The sequence below is a fragment of the Plasmodium relictum genome (genome assembly GCF_900005765.1).
Source record: "Plasmodium relictum strain SGS1 genome assembly, chromosome: 14".
In the NCBI taxonomy this organism is placed as follows: Eukaryota; Apicomplexa; class Aconoidasida; order Haemosporida; family Plasmodiidae; genus Plasmodium; species Plasmodium relictum.
In genome coordinates this window covers 2500572-2515063 of record NC_041692.1, presented here as the reverse complement: position 1 = coordinate 2515063, position 14492 = coordinate 2500572, and the positions used below count along the sequence as shown (strand labels likewise).

General features: G+C 18.6%; 4 protein-coding genes across 4 annotated transcripts; 2 read left to right on the top strand and 2 right to left on the bottom strand.

Moving 5' to 3' along the window:
* Window positions 1-1825: 1825 nt before the first annotated feature.
* On the top strand, window positions 1826-3712 carry PRELSG_1466300 (conserved Plasmodium protein, unknown function; the record flags this gene model as incomplete). The annotated part of the gene is made up of 8 exons (XM_028679768.1): window positions 1826-1887; window positions 2258-2359; window positions 2695-2776; window positions 2888-2947; window positions 3027-3109; window positions 3279-3317; window positions 3462-3528; window positions 3656-3712. The coding sequence occupies 8 exons, from the start codon at window positions 1826-1828 to the stop codon at window positions 3710-3712; spliced, it is 552 nt and encodes a 183-aa protein (XP_028535448.1).
* A 742-nt stretch (window positions 3713-4454) lies between these two features.
* On the top strand, window positions 4455-6854 carry PRELSG_1466200 (conserved Plasmodium protein, unknown function; the record flags this gene model as incomplete). Its single annotated transcript, XM_028679766.1, has 1 exon — window positions 4455-6854. One exon carries the CDS (start codon window positions 4455-4457, stop codon window positions 6852-6854), a length of 2400 nt encoding a protein of 799 aa, XP_028535447.1.
* Window positions 6855-7419: 565 nt separating this feature from the next.
* Window positions 7420-11900, bottom strand: PRELSG_1466100 (DNA repair protein rhp16, putative; the record flags this gene model as incomplete). Its single annotated transcript, XM_028679765.1, has 2 exons — window positions 7420-11576; window positions 11714-11900. The coding sequence occupies 2 exons, from the start codon at window positions 11898-11900 to the stop codon at window positions 7420-7422; spliced, it is 4344 nt and encodes a 1447-aa protein (XP_028535446.1).
* Window positions 11901-13137: 1237 nt separating this feature from the next.
* On the bottom strand, window positions 13138-13761 carry PRELSG_1466000 (conserved Plasmodium protein, unknown function; the record flags this gene model as incomplete). The annotated part of the gene is made up of 2 exons (XM_028679764.1): window positions 13138-13533; window positions 13621-13761. 2 exons carry the CDS (start codon window positions 13759-13761, stop codon window positions 13138-13140), a joined length of 537 nt encoding a protein of 178 aa, XP_028535445.1.
* Between the last annotated feature and the right edge of the window lie 731 nt (window positions 13762-14492).

The following is a 14492-nucleotide window of genomic DNA, read 5'->3' as shown; positions in this document are numbered from 1 at the left end:
GTTTTTTTTTTTTTTTTTTTTTTTTGTCATATTTAAGGTATATACATATTTGAGCAAAAAAAAAAAAAAAAAAGATATACTCAATTTAGTTGTAGACTTTGAGTATAAAATTTTAAAGTTGCTGGATCTTTTTAAAATAAAGATGGAAAAAATATTAATTTATGTTAATAGAAATTTATATACAAATATATTAGAATTGAATATGCGCAAATAAAAAAGATATGAAGAAAATTGAAATTATAGACCACACATTTTATAAAATAAATTATATATATGATGAAATTTTTTTTAAATAAAAAAATTTTAATATGAAAAAGGAAAGAGAATTAAAACAAAATAAAATGAAATATATGCATTCATATGGTTGTGATGTTAAATTATTATGTTTTGTATAATAAATTTTTGCGCAATTTTTTGAATTTATAGGATAATTTCTTTAAAAAAAAATTTCTCTTTAATAATAAAAAAGACATTTTTTATGTATAAAAAATATTAAAGAGTAATATATTATAAATTTAAAACATAGACATATTAAAGTAATCTTAATTTCTTATGCAGATATTTATACAACGTCAAATTAAACCAATTTTTATTATTCTAATTTTTGTTTTATTGGTTTATAAAAATTTAGCAACTTTTTTTTTAGTATCATAGTGTTAATATGATAATTCAATATAACTTTATATTTTATTTCATCATTATTATTTAAAAAGAAATTTTTATTTTTATGTAAAATATATTTTCCCTTTAAAGGTTTATAAGAGGAGTAGAAGCACATTTAATTTTATAAATATATAACTTATATTAGGAATTTTTTTTTTTTTAAAAGCATTGAAATATTTTAATACTTTTGAAATAATATAAATTTATATCTATTTCAATATATTATAAAATAAAAAGATGATAGACTCCAAGAAAATTTTTTATTTATACATATTCAAAAATTTTATTTTTTTGATAATGTATATTTTTCTTTCTCTTAAATTTTTATATATATTTTTTGTTATTTCATTTATGTTATATTTTTTTTTGGTATATAAGAAAATTATCATTAAAAATAAAAATGAATTATTATTTTATATATAAATATATATATATTAAAAGAAAATAGGAATATTTTAAAATTTCATTTTAATCCAAACTCGAAATATGTATGAATATGATGAAATAAAAATAAAAATTTATCTTAAAAGTATTAAAAAAGGATATTCATATATAAAATTCTTTTTTTCTTTCTTTTTTTTAAATTCTACATAATATTTTATAATAATGCAACAACCTAGAAGAATTCTTTTAAGTCCTTATTTAACCATATAAAAATATAAATTAGAAGATTGTAAAATTTTAGGATTTATTAAATAAAATGTGTTTAAAAAAAATATATTATTGTAAAAATAAATCTCCAATTTATTAAAATAATAAAATATTTTTCTATTTTTAATTGTAAAAGTGTAATTTACTCATATATATATATGTACATGTGCATATATACGTACACATTTAAATTTTTTATTATATTCTTAAAGAATATCTACAAATAAAATAGATAGGATGAATTGATAAATTTGTTCTGTATCATGAAAATTTTTATATAAATATTTGTCTTTCAATCAATTGAAACTTCTAAATTTATGCAAATTTATATTCTATTTTTTTTTTTTTTTTATTTTAAATTTGATTTCAAAAAGGATTTAAATTTCCTTTTTTAATTATTATAAGTTTAAAATAAAAGTATTAAAACTCAGATATTCAAAAAATTAAATTATTTTTTCTTAGAATTAAAATAAGTTATATGTTAAAAACTATATGTTGATTATTTCACAAAATGATTGAAGTGTTTTTTTTTTTTATATTACTGTCTATTTTGTTTGGTTCTCAAAGTTTACAGTAAATATTTATATTGATGGATTTTACAAATAATTTTGTCTATATTGTTTATGAATTATCAATATTAAAAAAAAAAAAAAAAAGTAAATAACAATGTGAAGGTGTTATAAATAAAAGAATGTTTTATTGAGATAATTATAAAAAAAAAATTTAATTCTATAGAAATATTTAATTATTTCTTAAATGACTTTAAAAAAAAATAAAATAAAATAAATATATAAAAGGAGTATGAAATATAATAATATTTGATAATTCAATTTTATAGACATTTCAAAATAAAAAAAAAAAAAAGGATCCATTATTAAATAAATATATTTTTATTTTTTTATTTTTATTTTATTTTTTTTTTATTATATTCTTTTTTTTGCAGAAAAGAAATACCAACTATTCGATGGGGACAAAATTCTTATCAGTTAACATTAATTGTTTCTATTCCGTTAATTGAAAAAGAAGATATTAAATTTAATGAAAAGTTATATTTAAAAAAGAAAATATATACAAAATAATTCATATTGTATTATTATTTTAAAAATATTTATGAAAACTAAAATTATTAGTAAAATGTATTTCTTTTCTATATTAAGGCAAATTATATATATATACATTTCAATAATTAATTTTCTTTTTCGTTATTCTTTTTTATATTTACATTCTTATTTCTTTAATAATTCTCTTTTTTTCTTTTTTTCTTTTTTTCTTTTTTTTTGAGTAATTCTTTTTAGAATCTTTTTAAGTATTTTGTTTTATGCATTTTTTAAAAACATTGTATAATAAATTTTTTAATATTCTTTTAATTTTTCTTATTAGTAATATATATATATCAGTTACAAGTAAACAAGGTGAAGAGCATGAGCTAAATTTGAATTTGCTAAGATCAATAATTCCAGAGGTTTATGAAATATATATATATAATTATAGCATATTTATTTATATATTTCTATATATGCTTTTTTTTTCATAAATATTATATATTCATTGTTTTTTCTAAAAATGTATTCAGAAATGCTCTTATACTTTATCAGAAATAGGTTTAAAATTAAAAGTTTACAAGAAGGAAAAAGTTAACTAATACATAATTTATTATTTTTTATTTTTAAATCTTTTTTTTTTAACAATATTAACATTCAATTTACTATTAGGAACCTTGTTGGAAACGCTTAACAAAAGATCATGATAAAAGCAATTTATTAATTAAAGATAAGAAGCTCAGTGATGCGAATGAGTAAAATTAAAAATATATATATGTTTTTGTTATATTTTATAAATTACTATTTTTTCGAATAGACAAATTATATTATTTCATAAGTATTATAGATACATAAGAAATATAATTTATAAAATAGGACTCACACATTTTCTATGTCTATTATTTAATATATTTTTTTATATAGTTGTGAGGAAGCAAAGGATGCTTGGCTTGGGAGTTACAAGTAATAAAATGTTTTCTTATAATATTTTTTCTCTCTCCTAAAAATTTATTTACAATGGGCTAAAAATATTTTTAATTCAATGAAAAAAAATCACATTATGAAATATATATATATTTATTTATTTATATATTTATTTTTTTAAAGGCTTCATACAAGAAAAAATAATCCTCAAAAAATTCATGAGCCAACTAAAAAAAATGATATAGTACAGGTGAAAATTTTTAAAAAATGAAAAATCAAAAGACTTATTTAAAAATAAAATTTTTATTTTAATATATTTGTCTATCTAAAAATTTGAAATTTTTATCAACTTTCTTTCTTCTTTTTTTTATTTTCAGAATATAATCGAAAATTTGAAAAATGTTCATCCAGATTTTTCTTTACATGAATTCTAAATATATAAATATCTTTAAATAAAGAAAAAGAGAAATAATTTTATAAGATATTTTATCATAATAGAAACATTTTTTATTTTACATTTTCATTTTTTTTCCTTTTTTTCTCATTTTTATTTATATCTTCTTTTTATAACATAATAATTTTTGTATTTATAATACAAATTACAAAGAACCTATCAAAAATAAAATGAAAATTTTTTATTTACTTTATTCTTTCTATATTTATACTTATAGTGTCCTTATTTTGTCTGTAATTAGAAAAAATAATTAAAAAAAAAAATCTCCATAAAAATTTCCTTGTTCATAATTTGAATTATTTTGTTGAATACTTAATCATTTTATATTAGTATAATTAACTACTTTTGGTACTGAAATAATTCCATTTCTTTTATATCACAATATTCATATAAAATTAAAAAGAGTTATACAAAATAACTTAATTATAAAAATATAAACTTTTTCAATTTATGTAGGAAAATTTTAAATAACATGATTTCTTTATTAAATGTTTAGATATAATAAAAAAAAAATATTAAAAAAGCAAAGAAAAAATGAATGCATATTTGTTAAATGAACTGTATATATATATATTTTTTTTTTAAATATATAAATGAAAAATATATCAACATATACATAATATCAAAGCAATATATATTTTAAAATTTGTAAAATATTACATTTTTTGCTTTGGTTATACTTAAAATAGCTTTTCACATTTATCGGAACTTCCTAAAATAAAATGAAAGAATGGAAAAGTACAATTTTATCTCGTTTGAAGCAAAGAAATATTTCTCAAAGTGAAAAGTATCAAGATATATTATTATCATATAATTCTTTAGTTGAAGAAAAAAATAAATTATTGGCAATTATAGCATCTTTATCTTCAGATAATATTTATTTACTAAATAATAAAAACTTTAGCTTGGCACATGAAAGCAGTGTATTAAATGAAAATGATTCAAAAAATAACTTTTTAAACAACAAAAGTAAAGATAGCATTGATTCATTGATTAATTCAGAAAATAACATAATAAGATGTAAAAACGTAGATAATTATCTAAATTTTGTATCAAAAAAGGAATTTTTGGAAATTATTATAGAAAAAGGAAAAAATGAAGAACTCATTCTTCTCCTTAAAAGTAGTCTAAGCGAAAAAGAAAAACTTTTAAATATACTAAATAAAGAAAATGAACTACTGATTAATACTATTTCTAAAAGAGAAGAAGAGTTTTTAAAAAAAAAAAGAGAAGTTTTTAAGTTAAATGAAATTGTTAATAAAAATAATCTTGAAATAAAATTTTACTCCACGAGTTGTAAAAGTATGAAGCATAAAATGCATTTACTTCAAAAAAAAAATACAAAACTATTAAGAGAATATGAAAATCTTAAATTTACCTACTTAAAATTATTAAGACAAAATCATGAAATAAAAAATTATAAAAAAACTATAGATAAGGAATATTTTGATCTAAGAAATGAAATGTTTAAAAAAAAATTAGAAAATGAAAATTTACTAAAATATTTATTAAAATGCAAAAGGAATCACAAAAATCAATTAAAAAAACTAGAGAAAATGTGCTCACACATGGCAAATAACGTTTGGAGATCTAAATATATTTTTTTTAAAAAAAAAAAATTACGTGTTTGCTTATATTTAAGTAAATTGAATAATCTACATAATATAAAAAGGTATTTGACAAAAGCAACGTTAAATTATGATGACTTTGTATTATATAAAAATAATTATTACAAAAATAAAATAAAACATGATATTATAGGACAAAATATGACTAAAAAATTAAACAGCAGGAAAATTAAGAAGACTAATCAATCTTTTCAAATAATAAATAACTATTATAATAACTCTAGTAACTTGGAAGATAAAGTATATATAAAACATTATAATTCTGATAGTAGCTACTTTAAAAGTAAAAATTATAGTATTTCATTAAATGAAGAAAATATTTATAAAAATAATGAAACCTTTCAAAAAATAAAAAGCTTTCTAAATGTTCATCCTAGTGGTATATTATGTTTTAGTATCTCTTCTAGGTATTCTTCCAATTATAATGCAATGAAGGAATATATAAATACAAAAAAAAAGAAAAAGTTAAGAAGACAAAGCCTTAATATATATAATAAAATTAAAAATTTAAGATCATTAAATAATACAAGCAATTGTATTAAAAATGAAGACATAAATTTTTTTATAAGTAATAAAAATTTTTTTAAAAATCATAATCAACCTGAATCTGATAATATGATTGTTACTTGTGGAAGGGATGGAAAAATAGCATTTATTAACATAGAGGACAACCAATTAAAGTGTACTAAAATTTTTTATATATTAGATAGCAAAATACCAGCAAACAATATAAGTATACATCCCTCACAAATTCATACTTTATTAGCTATGGAAGATAATACTATGTGCTTAATAAATAACAAAAAAAATAAAGTAGAGTATATGTATTATGATCACAAAGAAAAAATAACATCAATTAATTTTTTATGTAATTATAATCATTCTGATAAATCAGTATTTTCTAAAGAAGCAAAAAATTCTCTATTTTATTCTACAAGTTTAGACAAAACAATAAAGATATGGGATATGGAAAAAAATATATGTGTTAGTATTATTAATGTAGATGATTCCATCACATCTTCATCTGTTTCTACTTGTGGTAGTCATTTATTAATTGGTACGCAAAATGGATCTGTTATATGTTACGATTTGAGAATAAATAATAAAAATGTTATTAATTCTATATTATATAATAAACATATGTTTAGTGAGCAAATATATGGTTTAAATTATTCTCCAGATGATAAGTTAATAGCAATACAAGCAATTAATGGTAACATGAAGTTATTAAATACAAATAAAATAGATTTATTACACATTTTTGAAACTCCATATTACATCGAAAACCCAATTCCAAAATCTCCTCCAATTTTTTCAAGAGATGGCAAAAAACTTATGTGTTCATATGCTTATAATATGATTTCTTATGATATCTTAAATTATTCTTATTTCAATATTTTAAATAATGAGTTGGATGAAATAACTGGAACAAATTGGAATTTAAATGATAAATTATTAACCATTCATAAAGATGGAAATATAGCTATATGGTAATTATTTTTATTTTTCGTTTATTCTTTATTCCCATATTAAAAATTAAAATTTTTAAATTTATATATTTTCAAGTTATATATATTTTTAAAGCTATATGTTTTAATGTTTTTTTTTATTTGTTTTGTTTTTTTTTTTTTTTTTGGTTATTTCTTATTTTAACTATAAACTTTTTGTGGATGAAAAAAAAAATTTCAGTGTAAAATTTCCTATTTAAATTAACAAAATCTTTTATAAATTATTTGAAGTGAGATTATACAGTTTTAAAAAAATAAAAAATGCATAAACAAATATATATAATTTTTTTTTGTCATTGTGATTATTTTTGTCTACCTCATTATTTACTATAAAACAAAAAAATGTATTTAAAAATACTTTTTATATTAATAATTCGATTTTTTTTCTTTTAAAATTAAAAATAAAAAAAAAAAAAAAAAAAATTAAAATATGTAATGAAATAAAATTTATTTAGCCATATAAATTATACCTTATTTCTATGAATAATGGTATGAATTTTATTCTATATAAAAGGAAAATGTATATTCACGTTAAATTTTTCTTCTTATGTTTATGCATGAAATAGAAAAGCTAAATCTTCCTTTGTTAACTTCTGCATAGCATTATTGGAATCTCCTATGGTGCAATCAAATACTAACTGCTTTTTTTTTTGTAATTGAATAATTTTTTCTTCAACAGTATTTTCTATAATAAAACGAATGGCATGAACTGTCTTTGTTTGGCCTATCCTATGAGCTCTTTGAATAGCCTGTAATTCAGCAGCTGGATTCCACCAAGGATCAACAATAAAAATTCGATTTGCTACTTGCAAATTTAAACCTTCTCCACCTGCTTTCAAACTTATAAGAAGAACTCTTAGTTGCTTATCTTGATTGAAATTATATAATATATTATTTCTTGATACCATTGACATATACCCTAACAATTTTGAACATATAATATTGTGCTTTTTTAAATGATATTCAATTAAATCTAACATAGAGCAGAACTGAGAAAATATTAAACATTTATCATCAGTATTTTTAATGACTTTATCAACTTCTTCAAATATGGCTTCAATTTTAGTACTTGTTTGAAATTCTTGAGTGTTAATTCTATTTATAAAACTCTTATTAATATATGTAGTTTCTTCTTTACACACGATGATTTCTTCTTCATCATGATCTTCTGACTCTTGAAAAAGATTAAAATCAACAGTTAAAGGAATATAACAAACTGGGCAACCCAAAGGATAATCTTTTGAATTTTCTTTATTATTTAACAAACTAACAAATTCTGATTTATCTTTATCCTTAAATTTTACAACAGAAATGGATTTTGATTTTTTATTTAATTTTTCCGTTTCATTATTATATATAACATCTCTATTACAAATTGTATTTGTAGTAGTACTTACACATTCAGATGTTTTTGATTTGACAAAATTTGAATCTTTGGTACTATTTAAGTCGCTATTTGAATAATTTTCTATTTCAAAACTCTCTATATATTGCTTTAAACATGTCTTATGAAAATTATGATTACATTTTGTATTAATATTATTTTTTTTTGGTACATTTTCTAGGCATATTCCACATACATAATCATTTGATATAGCTGGAATAATTTCAGAATTTTTTTTTATAAATTTTCCTGATGGATCACTTAAAAAAGAGTTTCCAAAAAGAATTAAATATGGATGATCAGCAGCTTGTCTTAATCTACTTAATAGATCAAAAATATGAGCATAATTATGCAAAACAGTATTTGACTTAACATACTTGTCAAATTGCGTAGAAGTTTGTTTATATAAAGATTCATAAAAATCCTTTTCTTCATTTGACAATTTATCCTTCCTTATAGTAATTATTAATGGTTCTAATTTTATGTCATTTTTTCTTTCCTTTTTAGTTCTCCTTAGTAATATTTTATCTAGAACTTCACTTTTTAAATAAAACATGCTCGTAACACCTTCCCCATTATATCCAAATGATTGTATTGGCTTTAAAATTCTTTTATTAAAATAGTTAAAATGATTTATTCTAGAATGCTTGCAAATATAGCAGTATTTGTTATCTTTCATTTCATAATTTAAGAGTAAACATTTGCAATCTTTTTTTGAACAAAAATAATAAGCATATGGGTAAAATTCTAGGAACCTTATTAAACTATATAATTCTCCAATTCTATTTTGTAAAGGAGTTCCTGTTAAGCACCATCTATATCCAGAACAATTTAAATTTAAAATTGATTGTGTTGTTGATGTAGTTCTGTTTTTTATCCTATGAGCTTCATCTAATATTATTCTTGTCCATTGTATTTGATGCAATGCACTTTCATCAAAAAAAACAGTTTGATCACTCTTCAATTTAGCCTTTTTTAATTTTGATTTTTTAACAATAATAGAATCATAGGAATCAAAAGAGTCACTAGTGCTATTATTTTTTTCTTTAATATCGGAACTATCACTAAAGCTTTTTTCATACTTTCCACTTTTTAAATATTCTATCCTAAATGATTCATCACTATCATCATTACTATTTTTTTTTTTTCTTTTCTTTTTTAGCTTCCTTCTTGAGTTAGATGAATTTCTCTTTTTTACTTTTTCTTTTGATATTTTGTTATTTTGTAGTGAATATGTAGAATCTAATGTTTTACTTTTTCCATAACTCTTTTTATTTTTATTGGTTTTTTTTTTAATTGGATCGTTGGTGTAATTTTCTTCTTCATTTTCGTATTTTAAATCTTCACTTATAGTAACACTTATACTTTTCTCTAATTCCTTTTTGTTTATGTGATGATACTCTTCACTTTCTTTATTAGTTCCTACGACCTTTTTCGTTTTTTCATTTTCTTCATTTTGCAATTGATTCAATTCCTGTCTTATATATTTAGCTGAAACTAATATTCTATTTATTAGTTCTAATTTTGTACCAAAAACATGTTTCCCCATGGTTATTAAAAGAACCTTAAGTTCACCCATATTTAATTTTTTAAGATCACTGTTTTCTATTGTGTTATCACTTAAATATATTTGCATTAAAATGTTCTTACATTTTTCGTTTATATCTAAATTATATGAATCATTTTCTAATATGCTTTTTATAACTATATTCCATTTTACTTTTTTTTTTTTTTTTTCTTTATTTTTATACATATTTTCTATGTTTTTATCAATTACTTCTTTGTCAAAACCTAAATTACATAAATCGATTATTCTACTAGATGTCTTTCTAGATAAAGGAGAATAAAAAGAATTATTTGATGATGAGCATTCACTTTTATAACTTTCTGAACTTAATACAATAACTTCATTTTCTTCTATTGTGTGCATTTTATTTAGTGAATCATTTTTTTTTAATTTTTTCATATTTTTCATATTATTGATTTCATTATTAATATTTGAATCTTTAGATTCTTTCATAATTTCCAAAAGTACATTTCTAGGGGTAGGAACAAATGTATCATCAAATTTTTTCATAGCAACAAGTGCAGTATCTTTATTTTTTTTTCTTCTTTTTTTTAATTTTTCAGTTCTCACTGCCCCTGGTCCACAAAAGTACTTCTTATGCAAAATTAAGGTTCTTGGTAAAAATAATCTTCCACAATATTCACATGATATTTTATATTTATTAATAATTTTCCTAAAGTGTACTTCTACCATTGCATAAGAAGTAATGACAATATCGTATTTTAACAATTCATCAAAAGTTACTTTTTTAGAGCTCCCATGATATACATAAACTTTTAAAATATTTCCTTCAATAAATTTTTCAATCTCTGACTTCCATTGCATTACAGCTGCAATAGGTGCTATTATTAAAGTATTTCCTTGTAATATATTCTTAGTTTCATTTTTATTTTTTATTTTAACTGCAGGATTACTTTCTACATCATTTTTTAATTCATATTTCATTTTCATTTCATTACCTATTTTTATTACATTATTTTCTATTTCTTTTTCTACTTTAATTTTATCCTTTTTTATATTTTCTATTTTTATTACATCATTTTCTTCTTTTTTCAATTTCAATTCTTTTTCTGATTCATCATCTATCTCTATTATGTTACTTTCTTTTGTTATATTTTCTCCATTTTCCAATTTATTTATTTTCTGACATAAAATTAAAGTGATTGCTTGTATTGTTTTCCCCATACCCATTTCATCAGCAAGTATTCCTCCTCTAATGTTTGAATTTTCTTGATGTATCATCCATGAAATACCTTCTTTTTGATATTCCAGTAAATTAAATTTTAATTCTTTAGGAATTTTTAGTTTGTTTTCAATAATTCTGTTTTCTAGTTTCATATAATTATTTGAATCTAAATATTCCTTTTCTTCATTTATTAAAGCTTCAATGCTATTTTTTACATTAACATTTTTTAATTCATATGGTCTAGCAGTATCTTTTAACATTTGGACTTCTTCATCGTTTAATTCTTCAAATCCACCGAAAAAAATTTCCCATTTTAAATTATTATATATATATAACTCATATTTATTATAATTATTTTCGGTGGAATCTTTTCCTGTACTATTTAAATATGCTTGTAAAAATTTACCATTTTCTTCATTATATAAAATAATATACAAAATTTTTTTACTACAACTTAGATGAACCCAACAACTTATATATCCAAAATTTCCTCTTGGATCTTTTGTTGGGTATCCTATTCTTAAACTGTTCTTTTCAATTATTAATCCACATACTCTACATCTACTCGCCCCTGAAAAAGAAAAATACACATAAATACATATATATATTCAGAAAAAAAAAATTATATCTTTAGTCATATTCATAATTGTTTCATTTTTCTTATTTTTTAATATCTATTTTCATTTTCTCTTTTTTTATTTTTTCTACTTGAACGAGTTCTATTTATTAATAATTTTGGAGTTATTTTTAGAGTGTCTTTTTTTATTTTTAATTTTGTTATATAGTTAGTGCCAACCCACTGATTTAACTCCTTGATAAAAATACAATTTGATTCAATTATTTCCTTAAAACATTTTTCTTTTTTTGAAAATAACCTTTCTAAATTGTCACCCATTTTAATTAATTTTAGTTTTTATATCATCAAAATTTAAAGTAAAATTATAATATTTTGATAATATCAATACCTCATAATGAAAGAGAAATGAAAAAAAAAAAAATAAATAAATAAATATTATAATAAATCAATAACTGAAATTTTAAAAAACATATTTTATATAAAATTAAGATAACTCTGAAAAATTTAATTACGGGAGATACTATGTTATCTACATATTAAAAATTTATAAGAATATTTTATAATATTTATTTTCCATAATTTCAATTTTGATATGTTAATTAATTCAAAATGTTATTTATCTTTTATTTTATTTTTTTTATTTTTTTTCTTTAAAATTAATAAAATTTAAACTCAATAATTAAAAAAATATAATTTTTTTATATTTTATAGTTATATTTATAATAAGTTATAGCTTGAATAAATATTATTTTTTTTCTCAAAATGAGTGTTACGTCATAATTCTGATTTTACATTTTTAATATATGAAATTAAAAATGTATAATAATTATTTTTAAGTAATTTATTTTATTAATATTTGTAAAATATAATTTAAAAATAAAAATAAATGAATAAAATAATAATTAAATATAATTTATAAAAATATATATTTTTCTTTTTATATCTTTAATATCATTATTAAAAAAGCTTTAATATGATAAATACTAGCATAAATATATAAATATGTATTATATATATATATATATATATATATATATATATATATATTTTACACAAAAACAAATATTATTTCCTTCATATTTTATTTTACTGTTATTTAAAATTAATCAATCTTATTTTTTTATATGATATTATATAGTTTTCTTTTTTTTCTTTTTTTTTTCTAAATACTAAAAAATAAATTTATGTAGTTGCATTTTCATATAGTTCACTTAATTTTCCTTTTTTTTTTAATTCTCTTATATTTATTTTTATAAATTATTTTTTTTTTATATATTTGTTATAATTTAATTTTTTTCATTATTTTCTTATTGTGTATATTTTTTTTTTTTTTTTTTTAATATAATAGTAATAAAAAAAATTTATAAAAATAAAACCCTTGCGTATTTTCTTTTTTATAAAAAAAAAGTTTCTAAATAATTTTCATAATTTGTTGATTTTTGCTATTTTCTTTTTTTTTCATTTTCTTTAAGAATAATAAAATTTAAAAGAATTAAAAAAGAAATCTAATTATTATAATTATAATAAAAAAATAAAATAAATAATTTCTTGTTAACTACATAAATGCTTCTTCAACACATAATACTTTTATCAACCCGTCATAATAAAAAAAAATATCGTCAATATCATTTTCATTATTTTCATTATGAATAATATTTGAATAAAGCTTACTAAAATTTTTTAAAATTTTAACATTATTATTGTCTATACTATATTTTAAAAATTCCTCTTTTTTATTATGAAAGTTTTTATAAACTTTTAAATTTAATGGCTGATAACTTTTATAATCTTTTGAATAATTTTTTGTTTTTTTATTTTTATTAATTTTAAAAAGAGTATTTTTAAAAAAAAAAGTCCAAACATCGTTTCTACAATAATAACTTTTTAAATGACCACTGACATTAATGTCTGATAATTGGTTAGAATTATCTAGTATTTCTTTTTTTATATTCTGTTAGAAGGAAAAAATAAAATAAAAAGAAAATTACAAAATATAGATTCTATACTTAAAATTCGCATATATATATATTTAACTTACTGAACATGCTTGTTTATAAATTTTAATTCCTATTTCCTTTTCTACATAAAATTCTTCTATCATTTGCTTAAGTGCTTCTTTTAAAGCTTCTAATAAAATAGAATTCCCAAATTTCTCATCAAAATTTCCTTGTTCCATCATTTTTTTAATTATTATTATTCATAATTATGTATTCTTTTACTGTTTTAATTATTCATAATTATAATTTTCTTTTTTTTAAAGTTGCATAATATTCTATTAAAAACAACAGGAGTCTTTGTTTTAAAAAATATAATACTTGTAAAAATAAATAAAATAGTTAAAAATAGGAAAGTCTAATAAAAATAAAAAAAAGTTGAAGCTCTTATAAGTTTACTCTAAAACTTGATTTCATGAACAATTAAAATTAGAAAGTTTCTATAATTAAAATTTAAAAAAAAGAAAAGTTAATTTATATGAAATACAATTAAAATAGAATTACATAGTTTTAAAAAAATATATATTTTTTAAAAAAATGTGTATATATTTTTATGTTAATCTTTTTAAATTATTATCATAAATTAATATGATACATCAAATGAGTTGTGACAAAAATAAAAAGATAGTATTTTATAATTGATTCAAAATTATAATATATAAAAAATAAGTAATATAAAAAATTATATATATGTATATAGATAATATACATTTACTTTTATTCCTTAAAAAATATGAAATAATATTTAAAACAAACTTTCAAAACAAATCTTTTTTTATAAAAAAACCGAACACAATTTCTATTTTTTAAAAAAATTTTGTATATTTTTTAATTTTATATACGCTTATTTTTTTTTTTTTTATGGAAAATGGGATTTCATATTTTATTTTTATTATACATAAAAAAAAAAAGTGCA